The 22,638-nt window shown below is 55.6% G+C and overlaps 2 protein-coding genes and 1 non-coding gene across 10 annotated transcripts; 1 reads left to right on the plus strand and 2 right to left on the minus strand.

The window, feature by feature from the left end:
• Positions 1 to 571: 571 nt before the first annotated feature.
• ZACN (zinc activated ion channel) lies at positions 572 to 4,063 on the plus strand. The gene is made up of 8 exons (XM_006199543.3): positions 572 to 820; positions 974 to 1,018; positions 1,166 to 1,272; positions 1,534 to 1,703; positions 2,491 to 2,615; positions 2,735 to 2,942; positions 3,078 to 3,242; positions 3,701 to 4,063. Exons 1-8 carry the CDS (start codon positions 572 to 574, stop codon positions 3,889 to 3,891), a joined length of 1,260 nt encoding a protein of 419 aa, XP_006199605.3. The 3' UTR covers positions 3,892 to 4,063.
• An 851-nt stretch (positions 4,064 to 4,914) lies between these two features.
• Positions 4,915 to 22,491, minus strand: EXOC7 (exocyst complex component 7). Of its 8 annotated transcripts, XM_006199408.4 has the most exons (21): positions 22,337 to 22,491; positions 22,069 to 22,134; positions 20,885 to 21,069; positions 20,583 to 20,688; positions 17,744 to 17,966; positions 15,676 to 15,843; positions 12,735 to 12,827; positions 11,771 to 11,839; positions 10,617 to 10,762; positions 10,186 to 10,338; positions 9,823 to 9,921; positions 9,412 to 9,474; positions 9,050 to 9,116; positions 8,268 to 8,306; positions 7,465 to 7,530; positions 7,067 to 7,187; positions 6,748 to 6,843; positions 5,912 to 5,975; positions 5,546 to 5,587; positions 5,305 to 5,438; positions 4,915 to 5,091 (listed from the first exon to the last, which is right to left on the minus strand). In XM_006199408.4, the coding sequence occupies exons 1-21, from the start codon at positions 22,394 to 22,396 to the stop codon at positions 4,989 to 4,991; spliced, it is 2,163 nt and encodes a 720-aa protein (XP_006199470.1). In that variant the 5' UTR covers positions 22,397 to 22,491; the 3' UTR covers positions 4,915 to 4,988. The 8 variants fall into 8 exon arrangements, with proteins under 8 accessions (XP_006199470.1, XP_006199472.1, XP_006199471.1 ...); XM_006199410.4 differs by lacking the exon at positions 11,771 to 11,839; XM_006199409.4 differs by lacking the exon at positions 8,268 to 8,306.
• TRNAA-UGC (transfer RNA alanine (anticodon UGC)) lies at positions 5,709 to 5,781 on the minus strand. Its single transcript has one exon. It is a non-coding gene; the product is annotated as a tRNA-Ala (tRNA).
• Positions 22,492 to 22,638: the final 147 nt, after the last annotated feature.

A 22,638-nucleotide genomic window follows, 5' to 3' on the forward strand; every position in this document is an offset into this window, starting at 1 on the left:
GGAGTTAGACTCTCTACCTATTCCCAGATTTGCCCTACTCCTAGAGTTCTTGAGCCAAGGTTTTGTTTTGTTTTGTTTTGTTTTTTTAATGTAAAATCAGATCGGTGTTTAAGGAGCGGCAGGATATGCCCACCTCACATCGTTGAGCACAGGGCACTTTGGTGAGGGCTTGGGTACTTAGCCAGAAGGGCACCTGCTATGGAAACACAGGCTGCACCTGCCCAGGTTGGAAGGATCATGTCACAGAGGTGTGTATGTGGCAAGGGGGCGGGGTCCCATGCTTGCCTAGTCTGCTTGGTGGGCTTTGAACGTGGTAACTGATTCCAGGTGGTGGAAATGGAGCGGGACAGGGAAGCCTAGGCAGGTGCAAGGTGGGCGGGGCTGGGTCCTGGGCTTTGTCTTCAGGTGTTTGCAGAACCAGGGTGGGGGTGTGCCATCTCCAAGGCTCCAGGGTCATTGCACAGAACGGCTGCCTCGAACCAACTGCTAGGTCCCTCAGAGAAGTGACTGATACAGAGGTTGTAGCTTAGGCACCACTGCCCTGTCCAGCCCCTCCGTGTAGCCCCTGATGATGGCCCTTTGGCTCCTGCTTCATCTTACCTTCCTCAGGCTCGCAACCACTCAGCCCTTCACCCAGGAGCATGGCTTTGGCACACTGGGCCCCAGGTCATGGAGTAACCGCAACCTCCGTTTCTCAGTCTGGCCATCCTTCAACCTCAGCTCACCCCAGGAGTTTCAGGAAATCATCCAGATTCCGAACAACGGAAGTGCGCCCCTGCTTGTGGATGTGCAAGTGTTCGTGTCAAACGTGTTTAATGTGGTAAGTGTTCTCAGGCTGGCTCCGAGGACTCAGGGACCCAAGTGCTGAGCTGGGGATGGGACAGGACTCGGCTTCATTGAGTGTTGGGGTCTACTGCCTTCTCTTGTCACACAGTGCACACCCCCAACATGACACACTGCTCCCCTCCCCCAGGACATCCTGCGGTACACATTGTCCTCCAAGCTGCTGCTTCGGCTGGTGAGCACCCACCAGGGTGTGTGGGAGGTGGGGACGGGAAGGAAGAAGCCTCTGAGTTTAGCTCAGAAGTACTGGTCTTCGTCAACCTGCCAAGCCCAGGGGCATATACATAGAGCAGAAGCCTTAGTAGCATCCTTGTGTCCCTAGTCTTGGCTGGACACTCGCCTGGCCTGGAATTCAACTGGGCACCAGCTGGGCACAGTCACATTGCCCTGGGACTCACTCTGGACGCCAGGACTTGTTATCCAGGAGGCGTAAGTGAGGCAGGGGTTCTTGTCCCAGGAACCAGCCAGGCATACCCGCCTCTCTTCTCCATCTAGAGCCAGGAGGCCCTCTCTTAGTGAATATCCCCCTCCTGGTGGCCCTGCCAGACCATCGGTATGACTCCAGTGACTCATGTTCCTCTATCTTCTGGAACCCCGAGGGCAGCGGATGGCAGCGGGGCATGTGCTAGGGTCTCCCCCTCCTCCTGCAGAGAAGCGGGGCCTCTGGCTGTGGTGCCTTTCCCTCTGCAGGATCTGGGTGAACTGGCAGGACCAGAACCCGCGGGCCCGGGTGGACCAGGATGGCCACGTCGAGCTCTACCTGGCCCTCACCACAGAAACCAACTGTGACTTTGAGCTCTTCCACTTCCCCAGAGACCAGAATGAATGCAAGCTCAGCTTCTTCGCTCTCAGCAACACTGGTGCTGGCAGGACAGGAGCTGGGGTGGGGATGTGAGGGGAGAGGGGAGGGGAAGCCTCTGGTCTCCAGCAAACGTCTGACACAGGGACACACAGCATGTCCACATCAGTCTACCGGCAGCTTAGGGGAGCTGCACATGCTTTCACCCTGCACCTCCCACTCAAACAGCAGCCCCCTCTCCTAGTTCTCCCCTGCTCTAGGTTGTACCCCACTCCAGTCTTCCCTCCTCCCCCTCAGCTACCCAGAGCGATTGCCTCAACAGTCAGGGCCAAACCGCACACTTGTGTCAAGCCCAGAGGCTCAGGTTGCTGCAGCCTCATTCCTGGAAACATCCCGAAGGCATAGCCACCCAGTGACTACACCACAAACCCAGCAGGTGCTGTCCGACTTGACAGAGAACCCCCACTTCCTATACATCTCTCTCCTCTGGAAAATACCACAGCTGCTGCCCCAGGAATCCTAGTATTTCAGGTGTGAGATGATATGCTGGTGAATGAGGCTGTGACCACTTCCCCCTCCATGAAGTGGTGCAAAGTGCATTTATTTTTACCATGAAAATTCGTCTCTGAATCTGATGAGGGCCTTCCTCTAACTGGAGAAAACTTGGGGTATTGCAAAATCAGTTTTGGAAAACTCTTGTACAGACCAGTTTCCAAGTCTGCCCCCAGCAGCCATCAGAAGTCTCCCTCATCCCCAGGCTCCAGCTTGTCCCTGCCCCTACTCTCCCGAGAGATGTGGGGGCAGGGTATTCCATTCCTAGCGCGCTGTTCTCACCTCCACCCCTTTAGTGATGGAGCTGGAGTTCCGAGCCAGCGTGGTGAATGAGATCGTGAGTGTCAAGAGGGAATATGTAGTTCAGGACATGAAAGCTCAGACCCCATCCCAGCAGCTGGTGCCATGCTTTGAGGTGACGGTGAGTTGGGACGTGGCTGACGGGGACATTGAGGAGGCACAGCCAGCGGCCTCGACATCACCCTTCTGCTGCCCACCCCTGCACACCCACCTGGAAAGCCCCGACTTCCTTCCTTCCAGTTGAGCGTGCAGAACACAGCGCTGAAGGCCATCATAGCGCTAGTGGTTCCCGGGCAGGCGCTGCTACTGGCTGACTTGTGCGGGGGGCTGCTGCCCCTTGGGACTGAGCGCACTGCCTACAAGGTGACCCTGCTGCTGAGCTACCTGGTCTTCCACTCCTCCCTGGTGCAGTCCCTGCCCAGCTCCTCCTCTTGCAACCCGCTGCTCAGTAAGCCCCACGCCCCCACTGGGTCCGGGGCAGGACCACCGCTGGGCCTGCCTCATTCTGCCCATGCCTGCCATCCCTGAGCGGGGGGGGGGGGGCTGTCCCCTGACCTCTCCCCTTCTGCCCCCCCCACCCCAGTTTACTACTTCACCGCCCTGCTGCTGCTGCTCTGTGTCAGCACCACCGAGACCGTGCTGTTGGCTGGGCTGCTGGCCAGGGAAAACGTCAGGGCTGAGAGCAGCCCCAGCTCAGCCCCGAGGGGAGAGCAGCAAGACTGTGGGAACCCAGGGCCTAGTCCTGAAGGTGGGCAGAGCTTGGGCCCCCTTCCTGGGGGGGGGGTTGAGGAGCCAGGCTTGGGGCAGAGCTGGCAGGTGGCATACCTGGGACAGTGGGTCGCTAGGCTGTTAGGGGCGCCCTGCACTCACTCTGCTGACTCCACTCCCCTTGACTCCACCACGGCTGCCCTTGGAAGCAACAGGTCTGGAGCAGGGAGCAGAGCAGGGTTAGCCTCCCTAAAGGCCCAGGTGACTTCAGACTTCCTGGGATAGCCCTCTGTCCTGCAGAGCCTCTCTTGTAGGGCATTTCTTCAACTCAAGGTGGCCTAGAATGGGCCAGATCCCAATATTCATTATTAGTTGTGAACCTGATGAAGGGAGAAATGCAAACTGGTACCCCCTCGGGTGTACCCCTCTGTTCTGGGAGAGCGTGTGTGCCGGGTGAGTCTTGAAGTATACCTCTTTTTCCTGTATCTCTCCCCACAGAAGCCCTCAGTGGAGTAAAAGGGTCAAGGATGAGCCAGGCTGAGTTTGCCGACCACATCTTCTTCCTGGTGTATGTGGCGGGGGTGATGTGTGGCCAGTGCATCTTTGCTGGCCTCTGGAAGTGGGTGACGTGCCAGGCTGACCCAGCCCCTGGCAAAGCCGCACAGCACGGTGGGCAGCCCAAGCTGTAACGGGCAGGGCCCAGGCTGCAGATGTGGGAGAGGGCTCTGACAGGGTCTCTGGAGAGAGGCGGAGGGAGGCCGACTCTCTTCCTGACGCCTGAAGGACCCCAGGCCGTGCTAAGCTCTCCCTCTGGTTAGCATGGAAGCGAAGGATGTGGAATAAACCCATCACCCAAGTGCAGTGGTGCCTCAGCAGTCTGTTTTCATTGAGCTCACGCTTCACACTTGTTCACGCTGTTCACTCTTGTCAAACTAGGTGGGGCCCCATCTCACGCCCCCGACCCCCACTCTGCCCCTGAACATCTCACCATTGTCCACTCATCACCCAGTCCCCACACTTAGTGGCCTGACTGTGCCTTGTGCAACCACTGCTGCTTGGCTCCGGGCCAGAAGGTACTGGGGACCGGGACACAGGCGCTGAGTGTCTGGCTGCCCAGGGTGGTCAGAACTCCTTCTCTGAACTCCTGGGGTGTGCTGGACCTCAGAGGGCATGGGGAGAGAGCACCCCGGCTCCAGCCATTGGTTGGGGGGGCAAGGACTCCTTGGGAACAGAACAGCCCAGACTCAGGGCTGCGAGTGATGGGGAATGTGTCTCTGCACTGAATTCCAGGGCAGGTCAATCCTGCTTGCTTTTCTCGAAGCCCTCTGGCTGAGATGTGGCCTGCTCCTCCGAGCCCAACCCCCACTGGGCTGAAGCGAGACTTTTCCCTCCCCAGCTCTGAGCTGGGCTGCAGGGGGGCTGCCCTGCCCTCCTACTCTTGTATGCAGAGGCAGCTGTGGGCACAGACCTCTGTCTGTCTTCCTTCTCTGTCCTTCTTGTCTTGAAGCCATCACATGGCCCCTGCAGGCTGTGCTCAGGGTCAGAAAACTCCAGGTGTGAAAGGACCCCAGTGTTCTGGGAGAGTGCGGCTTTGGTGGGAACGGGGGCTGTGAGAGGAAGAGTAAACCAGGACTCGAGGCCTCAGGGACAGGGCTCCTGGCTGGGGTGGCGAAGAAAGACCCCTGTCTCAAAGGACACCAGACTCACCGGGCCCAGGGGCACGTTAACACTGGTTTATCTGGCCGATAACATGGCTGGTCTGGCAGGGCCAGGCAGGGGCGGCGGCTCAGGCGGAGGTGTCAAAGAGGCGATCGATCATGTCGCCCACCTGTTCCACGCGGTACTTCATGTACTTCTCAGGGTTCTTGGTGAAGGGCACGCTGCCAAACCTGACCGGGCGCGGAGGTCAGCGGGGGAGGCTGAGCCCCTCCACAGCTCTTCCTCAGCCTAAGCCCCTCCTGGTGAGGCGATGCCCGTCTGGCTTCACACATTGGATCTGCCGCCCAACCCACCACCGTCTCCATGTTTGCCTGAAGAAGAGCACAGGGGCCCACCTGGGGAAGTGGGGAGTGTAGAGACGGAAAGGCGAGACAGAGGCTCACCTGTGCAGAAAGGCCCCGTAGGTCTCCTTAACAATGTTTTTCTGGGCTTGGCGGATCTTGTCCCTCTGCTCTGTGTCGGGAATAGCCCAGGCCTTCTGGATCTTGCACAATTCTTCAAGGCCGTCATTGAAGCCCTGGCCACCAAAAAGGTGGAAATGGAATCCACCCAGAGGCAAACGTTTGGGTAAGTGTTGCTAAGAGAGCAGCAGCAGGCAGTGGAGGGGAGAGGTTCCCAACTCACCTTAAACCGCTCCTTGATCATCTGCCGCTCCTTGTCCCGGAGCTGGGGGGATGGGGGAGACAGCAGAGACAGCGGTCCTCAGAGCAGAATTGCCTTGCCCCTGCTCCTTCCTGACACCCGAGTCCAGCCCTCTCCTGCTGCCCTGATGGCTTTTTTTTTTTAATAGAGGTACTGGGGATTGAACCCAGGACCTCATGCATGCAAAGCACGCACTCTACCACTGAGCTATACCCTCCCCCACTCCCACCCTAGGCATCTTTTACTCTCTCATCCCAGTTGGGTGCTTGTCTATTTTTAACCCCAGAAACACAACAGAAAGCATCCCGTCTGCTAGACATCCCTTTCCGGCCCAGGCCTTCAGCCCACCTTGACTCCAGGTTGGAACACAGGTAGGTTCTTCTCAGCGATGTAGTCAGTCACCTTTAACCAACTGCCAGGCAGGGAGAGAAGCAGCAGAGAAGGGACAGCCTCAGGTAGCTGCTCCTTCCCTGGGGCTGGTTGGTTTTATTGTTTTTTAAATCTCTTGCTCTACTGGGGGAAGGGGGAAGGGGGGATCAATCTGGGTCACAATGAAGCAAAACACAGCTGAGATTTTTCCTTGGGAATAAAAGTGTTCAAGCCGCTCACTTTTACAATTAAGAACAGGAAATAGAGCGCTCAATACATTGAACAAACACCAACTACACTTCATATCAATATCGTGGCCAATTAAGATGAGAAAGAAAGGAGGGAGCAGACAACAGATAAATGGGAAGGGAGAGGGAGACACACCAATGAGGAAGAAACACACAGAGAGACAGACACACACAAACTAAGAAGCAGGAGGAAAGGAGCAGAGAGACCACCACAGAGCGAGGCTCAGCCAAGTTCAACTGCTCTTGCAGTCTTGCTCTTTGCTTGGCCTAAATGTCACCCGCATCTCTGTCAGCCCTTTAACTATTAGGTGTCACCCTTGGCAGACTACCCTTGAAGAGGCTGGCAAAGTGGCCCCCTAGGGCACAGGGAGTGGTGGGGAAGGGGGCCTCCTGCTCCATGCCATGAATGTGATTGAAAAAAAGCAGAGGACTGGGGTCCACAGGACAGCTGCTGACCCGCCTCTGACTGGGCCCAGTGTCCTGAAGCTCTGAGAAGGAAGAGAGAGTGGTGGCTCCAAGGTTGGGGGAGGGGAGGGGACAGGAATGGGAGGTCAGCCAGGGGCCCACCTGCGCTGGTAGGTCTGGATCTGCTGCTCGATGTGCTCCCGGTAGGAACGCTCGGCAGTCTTCTGGGTCACCGCCACGAGCTGGATCAGCTCCGACCTCGGGTGGGAGCAGGGGAGAGGAGGACGGAGTTGGCTCTAGGGCCCAAAGGCTGCCAGCCCCTGTAGCCACCCCAGTGGGGCCTGCCTCCCACCCCCTGGGTCCTGGGGCTGCGAAGGGTAAAGCGGTGCCCTCCCCACCTGGACACAGGAGGGCGTGGCCAGTCCTGGGAAGCCAGGGAGGGGCAGGTGGGAGATGCAGACCAGCACTGGGGGCCACTTACTTCTCCAGGGCCTTAAGGATGTAGTTGTAATTGTTGTGCAGGAAGATGGCGCTCAGAGCTGGGTCCTCATACACCTTGGACTTGCTCAGCAAGTTCAACTGCAGGTTGCCCAGGACTTTACCTGCACAGGGAAGGATGTGGGCACGCCTACCCTGGCAGTCTGACCAAAATGACCCACAAACCAACTCCCACCTGTTGCTCCTCATCCCTCCCTGACTCCAGACCCCACAACAGCCTCGGGAGCCCTCTGCCCAGGCCCTGTGGCCCCTGAACTAGAGGTTAGGGTGCAATTCCAAAGGTCAGGGGGCCTCAGGAGCGGGACCGGGACTAGCAGGAGGGCACAAAAAGGAAGGGAAAAGGCGGGGAGTCTGGGCGCTGGGGGCAGCTGGCAGACTCACAGATGTAGGTGCTCAGAAGGCGCCTGCTGAACTCAGAGCTGTAGCTGGTGGCTGAAGAACTGGTCTCTGTGAGGGGAGACGTCCTGTTGCTGCGGTGCGGGCAGTGGCAGCAGAGACCCTCTCTGGCCTCCCCTGGGCCCAAGGAGCAGCTGAGGAGACCCTGGGAGGGCCCCTGAGCCTAACTCTGGCAAAGCTGGGGGTGTGCGAGCGGCAGGGCTCCCCCCCTGCTGCAGGACTCTTGGACTCTTCTGGAACCCAGGGCAGGCCCCTCTATGGTCACGAGTGGTGTGGTTAATAAACTGGCCCAGGATCAGGAGGAAGGCCGGCAGGACAGGAGTGGGACACCTCTGCCCCCCATCCCCCGACCCAGGCTGGGTGGTATCTACGAGGCCCACTTATCCCATTTGCCAACTGCAGAGTCTTAGCACAGGCTCCCCATGGCCTGTGCACTGCCCACAGCCTCCTCTACCAGGCCCGTGTGAACAGAGGAGACTTGCTGCCTGCACAGAGCAGAAGGCCGAGCGGGGAGGAGAGTGGATGGGAGAGGGGACAGGGAGGTGCTGGACCAGCCTGGGGGTGTACTCAGCATGCTGGACACAGCAGGATGCTGCCTGGAGAAGCCCAGAGACAGAAAGTGGCTTTCAGAGAGCTGAGAGGGTTGGGAGCACCCTACAGGAACCTGTGTCCCCTCTGACCCAGCTCCCCAGTGGGTCCTAAGTCTGTCCAGGTGCCTCTGTCCACAGGGAACCTCACCCATGGGGCCTCGGAGGGGGAGGATGGGGCTGCAGAGCCCTGCTGCTTACCTCGGGGGTCTAAAGGAATATTGTATGTGTCCCCAAGAACTACGGAGTGAGAAGCAGTGCGCACAGAGGGGAAGGAGGGAGAGACAAAGGAGGGAGAAAGATGCAAAGTGCAAAAACAGGTTAGAAACGGCCGCGCCACCCCGACTCAAGCAGACCACTCCCCACGATGCCAGAACACAGCTGGACAGCCTGGGCTGGACCCCTGAAGACCCAGGACACAGTGGGAAGTAGACATCTAGAGAACTGCAGGCCAGAGGCTGCCCCGTGGCTCCCTGTCCCCAAAACAGGGTGGAAAGCAAGGGCCCGGCAGCCCAACAAGATGGGCTGGTCTCAGTGCTTGGAAGCACACTCTTCCCCATGTGCTCACCTCCCGAACCCCAGTCCCAGGGCAGCGGTCCCAGCGAGACAGCAGGCTGGCCCTGAGATGCCAGCCCACTGCAAGGGTCAGATGTGTGAGACCAATTAGGAGGACAGGCGACACAAGAGGTGGGGAAATGCAGAAAGAGGGCTGGGGCGGGAAAGGCACTTTCAAACAAGTGAGTTCTGCTCTCCAGAGTGAGGATGGTGGAAGGGGCCAGGAGGGGTGGTCAAACCCTGCTCTCCTGATGCTCAGCCCAGGTAGCTCAGGGGTTCCCCCACAGGCCACATCTCCTTCCCACTCCACAGGGCAGGGGGGAAATCCCCTCACCCAGAGGTGGCCAGTGCCCCTGGGGGGCCCAATCCCACATCTCTACGCAAGGGAGAGGAGTGGGGCACAGGGCCCCACTGGGAGTGCCAAGTACCTTGGGAGGCCAGCATGGCGCCTGCCGTCTCCTGGAAGTCCAGGAGCTGCTGCAGGAAGAGGATGGCCTGCGAGGGGACAGACGGGTCCAGAAAGAAGGTCAAGGGCAGGACCCAAAGTTCGGATCACCTCCCATAATTCATCCCCTCTGACCATTCCAGGAATGCAGGGCTGGGGGTCTGTTCAGTGGAAAGCGTGGCTGCAAACTTCAAGCTTCACCCTGTGGACTCAGCCTGCTGGGAAAGGCCCTGTCTGCAGGAGGCACCAAGCATTTCCCAGTCTGTCCTGCCAGCTGCACACCCTTGAAGGCTCTGGGCCAGGCTGGGCTCCCTCCCTCCCCAGCTGTCCTGGGGCAGCACCTACATTGCTCGTGAGCTCGTGCACGGTGCCATCCTTGGGCATGTTGTACTCCTTGTCCGGGTCATTCTGCGGGAAAAACAGCCTAACTGCCTCAAGCAGCTCTCAAAGAGGCCTGAGCCTACCCTATGCCCCAGTCGGCTGGCTTATGGCGCCACCTCCTGGCCAGCAGGTGTCAGGACACCCACCTTGGGCAAAAAGGGGAGCCAGACATGATGGGAAAAGTGGGGCAGGAACTTGACGCCTGGAGTGGGGCCTCTGGGGCCCCTGGGAAAGAAAGGCAGGCACATGGGGACAGACAGCCTAGTGGCAGAGCCGGCTTCCCTACAGGGCAGGCCTGCCCCTGGCCAGGTCACTGGTGGCCCTGCCCACAGCCCTGCGTGCTGCCTGGGTGGCAGTGGGAGGGAGGGAGAGCACCTTGATGTTGTCAGCGAAGTCCTCCAGCGCTTTGGCTCCAACAGTCTCCATTGAGGTGATGAGGCTGGGCAGCTTGTTTTTGGTGCTGGCGGCCGTGCCCTGAGGAAGCACAGGGCTGCACGGCGGTCCAGAGCCCCGGCCCGGCCCGGCCCTCGGCTGCAGGCTGTGTGTGGAGCCCCGCTCCTTCCCAGCTGCTTCCCTGGCGTTCACCCCAGGGGATGGTCTCTTCTTTGCTCACCCTGCGAGTCCCTCCACATGCCTGGGGCCCTGAGGAGGCTGCTTCCATTCACCCTCTGAACAGAAGCAAGCTGGCTGGCAGGACTCCAACTCCTGGTGTCCCCTAGGGCCTCCTCACTCACGTACCTGGAGCACCTGGTCAAACTCAGGCTTGGTCTGCTTGAGGTGCCGCAGGATGGGGAAGACGGTGAGCACTGCCGAGAAGTCGTGTCGGATGATGGCCTTCCGGGCAGCAGCCACAATGTTCTCCCCTTCCAGCATCAGCCCGTCCAGGGCGTCCTGTGAGGTGCATGGAGACGGCTCAGGGGATGGGGCAGACAGCTGGTTCCCAGGGACGCTGAGGGCACCTGGAGGGCCATGGGGGACGTTCCCCCGTTGATGGGGAGGTACGACCCAGACATGCCACCCAGGACAGATTGCCCAGGATGGGAGGTGGAGGTGGTGGCTGAGTTGAGGGCCATGAACCACAGGCCTGGCTTAAACTCAAGTTTCTGCAATGTCAGCTCTTGCTGGGGCATCTGGTCAGGGCCCAGGGGTGGGGCGGGGAGGGACAGGACCTGTATCAAAGAGTCAAAGGTCTTCTTCTGATGGTGCTCAGGGATGACGTCCGTCAGCAGCTGGTACTCGCTCTGGGCCAGCCTGACAAAGGCACTGACGCAGTGAATGTAGGCATCGGTCTCCACGTCCAGCACGTCATCTCTCCCTGGGGGGAGAGCAGTGCCCCTGAGCTGCTGCTTTGGGGGCAGCCCCTCTCCCTGCTTGGGGGGCATGAGTCTCCCGAACTCCTGGCTTGTAGCCAGACCGGTAACAGATGGGGAGGAAGACTGCTCTGGCAGAAAAGCTGAGAGGCCTCCAGCCGGCCCGACAGGGTTCAAGGGGAAAAACGGGCCAAGTCCAGCCTTTGTCCTGACTTCTTTTCCAGCTCTGCTAAGGACAGTATTTAAGTTCTGGAGTGTCGCGTATTAGGCTTTGGGGAGACGGATAGAAGGATAAGAAGATCCCTCAATCAACTTCCTGGATAAGGTCTGTCTGACCTCAGGACCGAGGATTCTGAATTGTACTGAGAGGAGGACAGCAAGGGATGGGCAGGTGGCAGTGTCCACCTCAAGGAGGCAGGCACCGTGGTCATCCATTTCAGAAAATGCTGAGCCTCTGAAGGCAGTTACCAGCCAGCCAGGCCTCCTAGAACATATAAAAAGGTGGTGGGCTCTGGTCCATGAGGCTAGCTGGCATGGGGTCAAAACTGGAGAAGAGGCAACGTGAGCCCCAGGAAGGGAGGGCTCCTTGGTTGTCAGCTGTCCCAGGAGGAGACCGAATCCCTATACTGGAGGCCAAGGCAGGGATGCCTGCAGGCAACCTGGTCCTACGTGCCAGGGATGAGCTCCGAGGAGTCAGAGTTTTGGAGCTGTGGCTGGAATCAGATGTCGGAGCTCCTGGCCCTTCAGGGGCTACCTTCCCTCTCTGCCCGCCTTCTGAGTAGCAGAAACTTCTCCCCTTGGCCCAGACCCTGAGAGCCAGGAATGCACTCCCGTCTGGAGAGAGGCAAGGAGACCTGGTGCCCAAAAGAGAGAGAGAGACTGGAGAGAGAGAGGCGAGTAGGCCAGGTTGGTCCTCGGAGCAGAATGGCCTGGCTGGGCCAGGCCGGAGCAGACCCTCTGGGGACTGCCGTGAACGCAGCGCGGCTGCCCTCGGGCTGGGCTGCGGTACTCACCGGCCAGCGGCCCATGCTTGTCGTTCAGGGCCTCGGACAGGTGCTTTACTCGGAAATCATGCTCGTGACCTAGCGAGACGTTGGCCGCAAACACAAGCAGCGTTTATCCAGGGGTGGGGCGGCTGCCCTCGGGGGACTGGGAAGAAGCCCTCGATCTCCGGGGGGGAATGTGAGATGGGGTGGAGGGGAAGGGGCATGGGGAGGGCTCTGAGCCCCTCCTCTGCCTCAGACCACCTTGGGAACAGCCGTTTCAAGCCTGACTTGCAGTGTCCAGGACCATCCTTGGGAGCTGGTTTCCCGAAGCCCAGAGGCTAAGAGAAAGCTGTGAGGACCAAGGAGGGTTCTGAAGAGCTTCTGGAAGCTTCAAGGGTCTGATGCTCAGCCCAAGGGGTATGTCTCACCATATTCGGGGAGCGATTCAGTTAAAGAAATGTCACTGCCAAGTGAATGGGGACAGCCTTCTTTTGTCCCCCAGGGTCATTCTTTTGAAGGAGGGTCTTACCCACCAGGGCGGGGCTGTCCTTCCTCTGATGGGAGGGAGGGAGGGACACGGCATACTGGCTCCCCTTTCTAAAGTCGCGGTGGGGAGGGGAGCGGCCAGGAGGCCTGGGCGGCTAGGTCCTGCCACTGCTGGTCTGAGCGTGAAAGGGCTGCCCGTGACAAAGAACTTTCTCTGAGTTCAAACAGGAGATAATGACAGAGACAGGGAGGGGAGGGAGTGGGAAGCCTCAGGGAGGGCAGAGCTGCCGTCCACCAGACAGGACCCGGCCGAGGGCCACGATACCTGTCCCTGAGCCAGCGGGGTCAGCGGCCCCAGGGACTTGCAGTGCCCACCCCTGCTCCCCTCTCAGGGTTCTCCTGAGGCCCTCTGGGGGGTTGGTGGCTCTGCCCTGCCACGTGAGCGAACACACGGTGGAGGAGGAGGGAAGAGGAGAGGAATAGGAGAGGAACACAGAGTGATTACCTTCCAGAGGAATGAGGTTAGAGCCCCCCTTTTTCCCATCTAGACCATGCTGGGAATACTGTTTCAGAAGGTTCTGAGCCTTACGGATCGTCCCTGTCACCAGAGCCACACAGAGAGGAGATAAGAAGACCTAGGAAGGGAGTGAGAGAGAACAGCAGCAGCCCCCCCCGGCCCCCCAGGCCCCGCGCCCGGCCCCGTAGTGAGCATGCCCACGTGCGGCTCTCCCGGCGGGCCCTGCCGGTGGAGCTGGAGGGATGAACACACTTTGTTCCTCCAGTGGAGCTCCTGATTCTGCCAGTGCCCCTCACTGTTCTGAATCTGAGTTCGTTTTAGGAAGGGCAGAGGAAGTAGATGAGCCGGGCAAAGATCCACCAGAAGTACTGAGTGGTCTTTCAATCAGAAGAGACAAGGGTTTGGGATGGAAGAGCTAGTGAGAAAGCTCTCACACCCAGAGGGCGTGGCCAGGCCGAGCCTGGGGGCACCCTGGAGCAGGCTGTGGCCCTGCTCCGGGCACAGGCAGAGTTCTCCGGGCATGCTCAGTGTTGGGACGTGGCCAAACAGCAGTCAACGGGAAGCAGAACCCAGGAGTCGGTGAGATGGGGCTGAGCTCCCTGAGAGAGCGGTGCCCAAGATGAAAGGCTCGGAGACCCCGAGGCAGACGGGCCCCACACACCAGAGGAGTTACCCGAACCACCAAAGCCATTGGGAAAAACTCAAAAGCCAAGAAATTAACAGAAGCCACCACACAGAGAGCTGGAGGGAGGGCAGCGGGAAAGGGTGCCTGCTCTCGGCGTGGGGGAGAAACCAACAGTTAGTATCACAGTGAGAACAATGAGAACAAAACTACAGCGCCCACAGCCTCCAAGTCAGCTACCTCCGGGGCAACGAGACATCTCAGGGCAGAGAACGTGGGACGGTAAAACAGCACTAAAACAGATGCATACAGCTGCCCTGTTAATAAAATGTACTGGGGGCACGGCAGGAACCCATGAGGGTAACTCTGGTCCCTTTCCCCTGGAGATTCCCGTGCTGCTCCCCCCGCCCCCCCACCCCGCGTCTCTGAACACAGTGAGGCTGCTTGGGTCCTGGCAGTTTCCCAAAAGGCTGGGGGAGAAGGGAGCGCATCCGGAGTGTCTCATTTCTGTTTGCACCAACCACAATTAGCTACTAATAAGCAAGTTTGGGGCCCCGGCTCAGCAGCTGTCTTGCTGTGTTTTCCCCCTTCAGTGAGCGGCCCCGCTAATGAGCCAATCAGATTCCTGCCCCACAACCGACCAGGAGCAGACGGGCCCACCGGGCCTTTGGGAGCCGCATCAGCGCACTGGCACGGATGTGGGCTGGGGACACTATCTGGCAGGCGCCAAACCCATCAGGTGCCCAATTACTGCGGACGACGCTGGGGCTGGTGTTTCATTACCCACTGAGGCCTCCCTGTTCCTCTCCTCAGAGCTAGGAACTGATGTCCCAGGGGCCTGAAGCCCTAGGTCCTGACATCAGTCCTGAGCCCACTAGCTCTTAACAGCTGCTGAAGCCTGAAAGAAGCCAGAGGGATGCTCACAGGCAGAGTTTTCCCCTTGGGGCTAGAAGCCAAAGATGGATTAGCTCCACAGGGAGCCCCAAGGTCAGATCCCTGCTCCCCGTGTGGCCAGCCAGCACTCTTGGGTACAGCTGGGTCCTGGGGCCTCCAGTGGGCCCATCAGAAAAGAGACAGAGGGGAAGAGAGCCCAGGCAGCCTCGTCGCCCCACAGAGAGCCCCTGCCCAACGCACAGGGCAGAGATGGGCCTGCAGGCAGCTGTGGCTGCCCAGGCTGGCTTAGAAGAGTCACTGTTCGTGGCAGGTTCTCCAGGGGGGTGGCCAGGACACCCACACTGGAGGGGAGAAGGCCGTACACTTCCTGCTGGGGCCATCAGGCTTCCCTGATGCCCTACTCACCTGTCCCTTGCAGGCAGCCCCTGCTCTACCATTTCTCTAAACCCTAAACAAAGGCCCGGGGAGTGGCAGGGGCTAATGGCGAGCGTAAAGAGGCATCTTGCTCTCTGAGGGGCATGAGCAGGTGGGGAAGACGCTGCTACGAGGAGCAGGTCCCACTAGTGCACCCGAGGGTGTGTGCCTGCAGCAGCAGCTGGACAGGGCGGGCTAAGGTGGGAGTAGCCCCCAGCTTCACTGACCTCCTCTCCCTGGTGCCTGCAGCCCCCACCCCTGGGATACCCCAGCCCCTCGAGGGCAACACCTCTTAGCAGCCAGAAACAGCCAAGCTTGCCAAGCCGAAGCTGACACAAGGGGACGTGGTTTACCTGGAGCACAGACTACAGGGGACATGACGAGGACAGACAGCAAGCTGTTTGCCCAGGACACCAACAATCCACAGCCCAGGCCTCTCCCACCTCAACACCCCTCCCTCGACTCTTCCACCACAAGGCACTAACTTTGTGTGGAGCCCAAAAGTCAGATTAAGCTCTTTGGAGAGGATGGCCTGGGATTTTTTTCCTTTCTGGGACGACTGTGGTAGTGTCACCTCTCCCCTATGCCCTTTGTAGCCACTCCCGGCTTTCTGGAGGGTGAAAGCTGCAGTGCCTGTCCCCATCCCAGCCCACAGTCTCGGCTGCAGCAGGGTGCCTGCCTCCTGACAGGACAACGGAGGGAGGGGAAGGGGACCCAGCAAGTGGCCCTGCCCTGGCACCCCCGTCACCCCACCTCCCCACACCTATGACTCCCCACTCCAAAGACCTCCAGACTTGGCTGGGTGGAGGGAGGAGCTCACTGGACGGCGCCCTGCCGGGTGGTAGATACTTGCTTTCTGTATTATGTACCTACAGTCGGGGGTTACTGTGGGGACTAGCTCTGGAGGGGCGGACGCTGCTAACCCCAAGGTGGCTGAAGGCAACCGGGTCCTGTGCAGCCTTCTGGCTAGTTCTCAGTTGGGCCAGGGTTGGGGCTCACCTGGTCGCTTGACTGGCTTCTTGGTGGGCGTGTCTTTCCTCTTGTTGGGGATAGCAGGGGAGTAGGGAACCCCAGAGGAAGAACTGCTCTTCCGGAAATGCTCCTTCAGGCCTTTGATGGAGCGGTCCAGCTGGCTGGAGCGGATTTGGTAGTAGACGTTCATGAAATCTGAGGAGAGACGGGCAATTGCTGGGGTGTCTGCCTCTGCCTGGCCATGGGAACCTCCCTTTCCCCTCCAAGAGCAGCCCACAGGGCAGCAGCGGAGCCCACTACAGCTGCTTGCTAACTCCCTCCTAGCAGCCACCCACGCAGCCTCATTCCCAGTCAGGCAAAGCCTTAAAAGGGAAAATATCCCCCAGGAAAACCAAGAATTAGGTGTAAGTTTTGAAAGTAAAGTTTTTAGATAAAATATACATATATATATATATATATATATATATATATATATATATATATATATATATAAAGTTAATATCCAGATTCAGCTTGGTAAGGGGTCAAACAAAGGATGTGAGTAATTTATAGGTGGTAAAGAGACAAGCATCAGTGAATGAAAAAACACCGTTTCTTTAGATGTTCATGAAGTGCAAATGAAAAAAAAAAAAAACAAAGGACAGTGACAACTCTGTCAAGTAACTCAGATAAATAAAATTAATGAAGTATTCAGTACACCAGAAATTGACACAATGTAACTGATTATACTTCAATTAAAAAAAAGAACAAATAGCTATGGGTCTGTTGATGGGTCACCAGATGGGCCCCATCTACCTGGAGAGGAACTCAAGATGCCAAGAAAGTCACAGATCTGGTCAGACAGTTCTACCTGATAACTGCACCTCTGGGAAAATACCCCCAAAGAACTTCCTAAATAAGAAAAACAAGCCATACAAGTCGGGTCTGCAGCACTATTTATTCCAGTACTGGCCGGAAAACTTGAAAATCCAAAAATGCAAACAAGTGAGGAGAAAGACATCAATGCATGCTACATTTCAGCAGTTCCCAACAACGTGTTGCAAGGAACGCCAATGTGAAAAACGGATCAAAAGCACAGAGGCTTTGTCTGAAAGGGGCTAAGGAGTTGGGAGGCATCCACAAGGGCCCCCAGCTCCCACAGCGCAGCTTGTGAGCCACAGACGTGTCTGTGTGGTCAGTACAGGGCGGCACCGCACAGTCCTTGAGGGAAGGCGGGGATGGTGATGACGCTTGCTGACAATTTGGTGTGTGTATAACGTTAACACAGAGAAAAGCTTGGACGGCTAAAAAGCTTCAAAATGAATATTCATTAGAGTTTTGGTTTTTTGTTTTTAAATTTTGTTTAACTCAAGATTTTTTTTTTTTTAAATCCTGGGACTGGCTTAAGAAATGATGGTACCACCACTCCATGGAATATTATGCAGGTGCTAAAAAGAATGAAATGAAGCACCTATACAAGAACTGACGTGGAACACTCTCAAGGAACATCACTAAATGAAAAACAAAGACCCCAAAACAATGGTAGGACAGTGTTTAGTACGCTCCCTTCCATTTGGGAGCAAGGAGAGGATACACTACACACATTAATTCTCTCTCACACATACACACAAAATTACATAAAGGTTTTTTTCAGACAGTTATAAATAAGCTTTAACAGTACTCATCTTTGGGTTATGATATTGTAGGCATCACGGAAGTGGGGAGATAGACCTTTGCTTCCACCTAAGCCTTCCTGTGCTATTTGAAATTTCTATAGCTAATCAAAAACAGGTAAAGAAACAGGAAAGTAAGGTATATTAAAGAAAAGCTTGGGGCTGGCTAGATTTATAATTTGATATATAAGCATAGATTTATTGCTTATATTGTTCCCTATTAAAATTCTTTTCCTTTTAATTATTATTCTCTCTTCACTGGAGGTACTAGGGATTGAACCCAGAACCTTGTGCATGATAAGCATACACTTTACCACTGAGCTGTTCCCCTCTCCCTCAAACTTCTTTTTATTAAAAGAAATGCAGGTGGATTAAAGAAACAAAGTGGGAAGTCCCACCCACTCCGGCCCTGCCGTGTGGGCCCCGCCGCGCGGCGGGCTCACCTTGGTTGCGGCCGTATTCCACCAGCCAGCGGGAGATGCGGACCACGTCCTGCAGCACGCTCTCGGGCAGGTGCTCCAGGGGCACCTCCTCCTGGACCTCCAGGTCATCCTCACCGCTGATCAGATCCAGGATGAGCACAGGGGACACGACCTTGCTGTGTCGGGTCATCAGGCTCCGGAACTCGGACTCCAGCGACTCCTTCCCCCGCTCAAAGAGCAGCTTCTGCAGGGACAGTGGAGGGAGGGAAGGAAGGACGGAAGGGGGTCCACGGCGGAGTTCAGCCAGCCCTCGCCTTCCCACCCCCTTCCTTTGTCTTCCTGATTCTGGGCCTCGGCCCTCCTCTGCCTTCACTTCCTTTCTCCCAGAGAAGATACACCGGGAAGGCTTCCTTGATTAGTTCTTTACCTTGTGTTCTCTCAAAAATGTATGTTCGCAGGTGAAACCCAGAGTTTTACAAGTAGGCACTTCATAAATACCAGCCAATTACTCTCTCATTGCATTCTTGTGAGAAAAGAGTTTGCAAAAGGAAAAAAATAGATAAATTGGGCTATGTCATTAAAACCTTTTGTACTGCAAATGATACCATCAAAAAAGTGAGAAGACAATCCGCAGAATGAGGGGAAATACTTGCAGATCATGTACCTCATAAGTGACAGGTACCCAGACCACATGAGAGAACTGAAAACACGTCCTCACAAAAGGATATTCACAAGGGTTCACAGCAACGTTCTTTACAACAGCCAAAAAGTGGAGCGTCCATCAAGTGATGAACGGATAAATGAAATGTAGCAGATCCTTGCAACACAAGATTATTCAGCCACAGAGTTGATGAGGCACTGACACAGGCTACTGTGTGGATGAAACTTGAAAACATTAACGCTGCATGATAAAAGCCAGGCTTGTCTGATTCCATTTACACAAGAAGTCCAGAAAAGGCAAATTTACAGAGACAGAGAGTAGATTAGTGACTCCCAGAGGCTGGGTGGCTGGGGGAGGGGACAGAAGAAGTGCGATTGCCAAGGGGTTCGGGTTTCTTTTTTCGGGGTGATGAAGATGTTAAAAAATGTATTCTGGTGATGTGGCACACCTCTGTGATTATACTGAAACCATTGAATTTTATACTTTAAATGGGTAAATTTTATGGTATGTGAATAAAACATCTCAATAGAGATGCTTTAAAAATGGAGAGAGTTGGAGTGTGTCTGCTGAAAAGACAAGTGGGGTAAACCTACAGGTTTACAGTTTTTGTCTTCTCCATCTCTAGGCCACTCCCACACCCAGGTTCTGGGACAGAGCTCTTCATGGTGTCATCCAAACCTGGTGGAGACCCTCAGGAACAAAGTTCTCTAGCCCCTGGCATCCCTAATCTCTGAGTCTAGGCTTCCTACCCATGGGCTGCAGGACACTGGTTATACTGGTGTGTCCTCACTGAGTTACCGGAGCGCCAAGGCACTGATCCCGTCAGTCCTCTGGGCAGCCAGGTGGGGCTGTGGGCAGCCAGACACCACTGGCTAGTTACCAGTTTACCCCTGGGTGCCGTTTAAAATTCTCATTTCTGACAGAGCCATGATGGGAGAAAGGCTGGAAGCACTGTTCTAAGCAAAAGCGTTTTGGGTGGGAGAAAAGCCAGTTTCCCATCTTTGCTTGTCAGCCTACTCCCTGTGCTGGGTGAGACACATACCTCAGGGCTGGAGCTGTGGGGCCCCCAGGAAGATAGGCCAGGTGACTGGGGCCAAGGCGGCCCTCCCTCTAGCTCCTCGCCCTCTCGGATGTCTGGGCCTCTCTGCTCCCGCCCCTTCTCCCGCCTGCATTCTCCCCTGCATTCTCTCCGTTCCTCAGTGCAGGGAGTAAACCTCACTTCCCAGCCCTATCCGATCTCGCTCTGCGGACCCGATGACCCCAATACTTAACCACAAAGATATGACACACAAAAATCAAATATACAAACACGAATGCACGGGGGGTGGGAAGGGATAGATTGGGATTTCAAAATTGTAGAACAGATAAACAAGATTATACTGTATAGCACAGGGAAATATATACAAGATCTTATGGTAGCTCACAGAGAAAAAAATGCGACAATGAATATATATATGTTCACGTATAACTGAAAAATTGTGCTTTACACTGGAATTTGACGCAACATTGTAATATGATTATAAATCAATAAAAAATGTTAAAAACAAAAACCAAAAACAAAACATGAATGCAGGTTTCTAGAGTAGTCAAATTCATTGGGTCAGAAAGTAGAATGACGATGGCCAGGGGCTGGAGGGAGAGAAGGGGAATTATTGTTTAATAGACACAGGGCTTCAGTCTGGGATGATGAAAAGACTGCTGGAAATGGTTATATAACAGCACGAATGTACTGAACGTCACTGAACCGTTCACTTAAAAATGGTTAACATGAAAGGCGGAGGGTATAGTTCAAGTAGTAGAGTAAGGTCCTGGGTTCAATCCCCAGTATCTTCTCTAAAAATAAACAAACAAACCTAATTACCTTCTCTGCCAAAAAAAAAATACACAAATAAAAATAAAAAAAACTTTCAAAGGTTAAAATGTTATATTATGTATTTTTTTACTACAATAAAAAAAACCAATGCATTTATAATAGTCAAATTTTAAATTTATATTCTATAAGTAATTTATCATTTAGTTAAATTTTTAAGATATATATCTGCCTGAAACAGAGGTCTCATGCCTGTAGTGTGTATATTGTATTATATACTTCTGTTTATTCTACTGTAATCTCCTTTAAGCTGGTCTAGTCTCTCTCCCGAGACCAGGGCAGGGACTGGTGTCCCCATACCTCCCACATCACTGTGCTGGCCCTCTTACCACTTTGTTGAGCTCTGGGCTGTCTGGGCTATTGTCCTGGAAATACTCCACAGCCTTCTGAATCTTGGCCATGCTTCCCAGATACTCTTCCAGCCTACCTGTGGGGCTGGAAAGGAAAAGAGCCACATCAGCCTGGGCAGACGGAAGATGAGGAGGAAGGACCAAGGGAATGCTATTTGGAAAGGGGATAAGACAACTAACCGAGGGGGCTCTAGGGTCAAATACATTATACACTTCCCTTCCAAGGCCTGCAGCCCCTGATCCAGGAGACATCAGGACTGGGACCTCCGGCCCTAGCTCACCCCTCCCTGATGATCTTCTCAGTGTCACTGGCCACATGGTAGTAGCTGATGACGTGGTCCAGGCAGGACAGCGTCTTCTCAACATTCTCCTGCAGCCGCTGCAGGTTCTCTGTCTGTTTGTGCACAGGGATGATGGAGTTCTCCAGCTTCATAAGGCGACTCTCAAAGGATGACAGGATAGACACCTGCGGGGGGAAGCCATGTGCTCTCAGGCCTCAGGGTCTCCTTGTTCACTACTGTGTCCTCAGGACCTACCACGTGGCTGGCACATAGGAGGTGGTTCAAATGAATTGGCTGAAGTTTGATTTGAAGGCAAATCAAGAATTACATTAACTCCTCTTCAGATAATCACCTCGGGACAGCTTTCCTTCCACCCTTTGAAGCCAAATCTGAATTTCTATTCTCTCTGAAGCTTTCCTAGACTAAACAAGAAGCAGTTTCATACAGAGTAGCCTCAAATGCATTGCTGGAACCTTCAAAACCCTCTAAGGCTGCATCTCATTAAATAAAGACTAGGATTTGATGACTGTGTTACTAAATACATACCCAAGTTTGAACATACTCAGTTTGTACTTTCCCAGTCTCCTCCAGGATTAAGGAAGGAAACTCATATTTATTACCTACTGTATACCAGGCACTGTGCAAGGTGTGTCTCCCCACACTAGCTTCTGTGGCTGACCTTCACAGCCACATTGGAGGTTGGCACTGTCTCTGTTTTAGCAGACGAGTTCACTGAGGCTCAGAGTTACCTGTCAGGAGCCACACAGAAATAAGTGGAGGGGCGAGGACTAGATCTCAGATTTAACTTCAGAGCTCATTTTAGCTCCACAGCCCTCTAAGGTGAAGGGTGAGTGTTCTTCTGCCTTCGGTAATCTCACAAGTGGTAACGAGGCCATCCTACAGTCACTTGAATTGAGAATGACACATGGCCCACTAGGTCAGTCTCACTATATCTTTGTGGAAGGAGAGAAAGCAGAAAGCCCAGGCCAGCGGGAGGGCTGCAGCATCCTCAGCAAAGGGGCGGACAAGGGGAAGGGAGCTGGGTAAGAGACATGCCACACTGCTGCTAAAGAAACCCATGCACTACCCAGACTAGAACCCCCGGGCCTTACATACGGAACCACCGGTGGCGGCGGCGTCCTCCTCCAGCGTCTGGAGGCCCTCCCAGCTAAGAGGTTACTTACCATGTTCTTGGTGAGCTGGTCGCTCTTCTCCAGGCTGTCTCGGATGAAGGACAGTGTCTCCTCCTCCTGGGGGGAAAGCAAAGGAGGACATCACCAGAAGCCGGAGGCTAGAGATCATTCGCGTCCCCGCCCTACGGCCTCGCCCCCAGCCCGGTCTCCTAGTAGGCAATGCCCCCTTCCACTCCAGCCTCCTCCCTGAGTAGACGCCCGGCCCAGATCTCGGCCCGTTCCTTCACCTTCTCCCCCGCCTCCCCGGCCCCAGCCCCACCTGCTTCAGCTTGTCTTCGATCTCCCGCCGCCGGGCGGACGCCTCCTGCGGGGGAATCATGGCTTCGACCCTGCGGCTCCCCCTGCCCAGGATCGTGCCTCAGAGTGCCCTCTCGGCTCCCGTCTCTGTCACACCCACTTCCGCCCGTAGCCCCGCCCCGCGGTGGGTGTGTGTGCTGGTGATGCCATGTTGGGAGTGGCAAGCGGAAGTGCGCCTGCGTGCTCAGTAGAGCGGCCGGGGCAGGTGGCCATCTTGGGTGTGGCCGGAGGGTCTATGGCCGGGTTTTACCTTGGTGAGGGTTC

The sequence above is a fragment of the Vicugna pacos genome, chromosome 16 (genome assembly GCF_048564905.1).
Source record: "Vicugna pacos chromosome 16, VicPac4, whole genome shotgun sequence".
In the NCBI taxonomy this organism is placed as follows: domain Eukaryota; kingdom Metazoa; phylum Chordata; class Mammalia; order Artiodactyla; family Camelidae; genus Vicugna; species Vicugna pacos.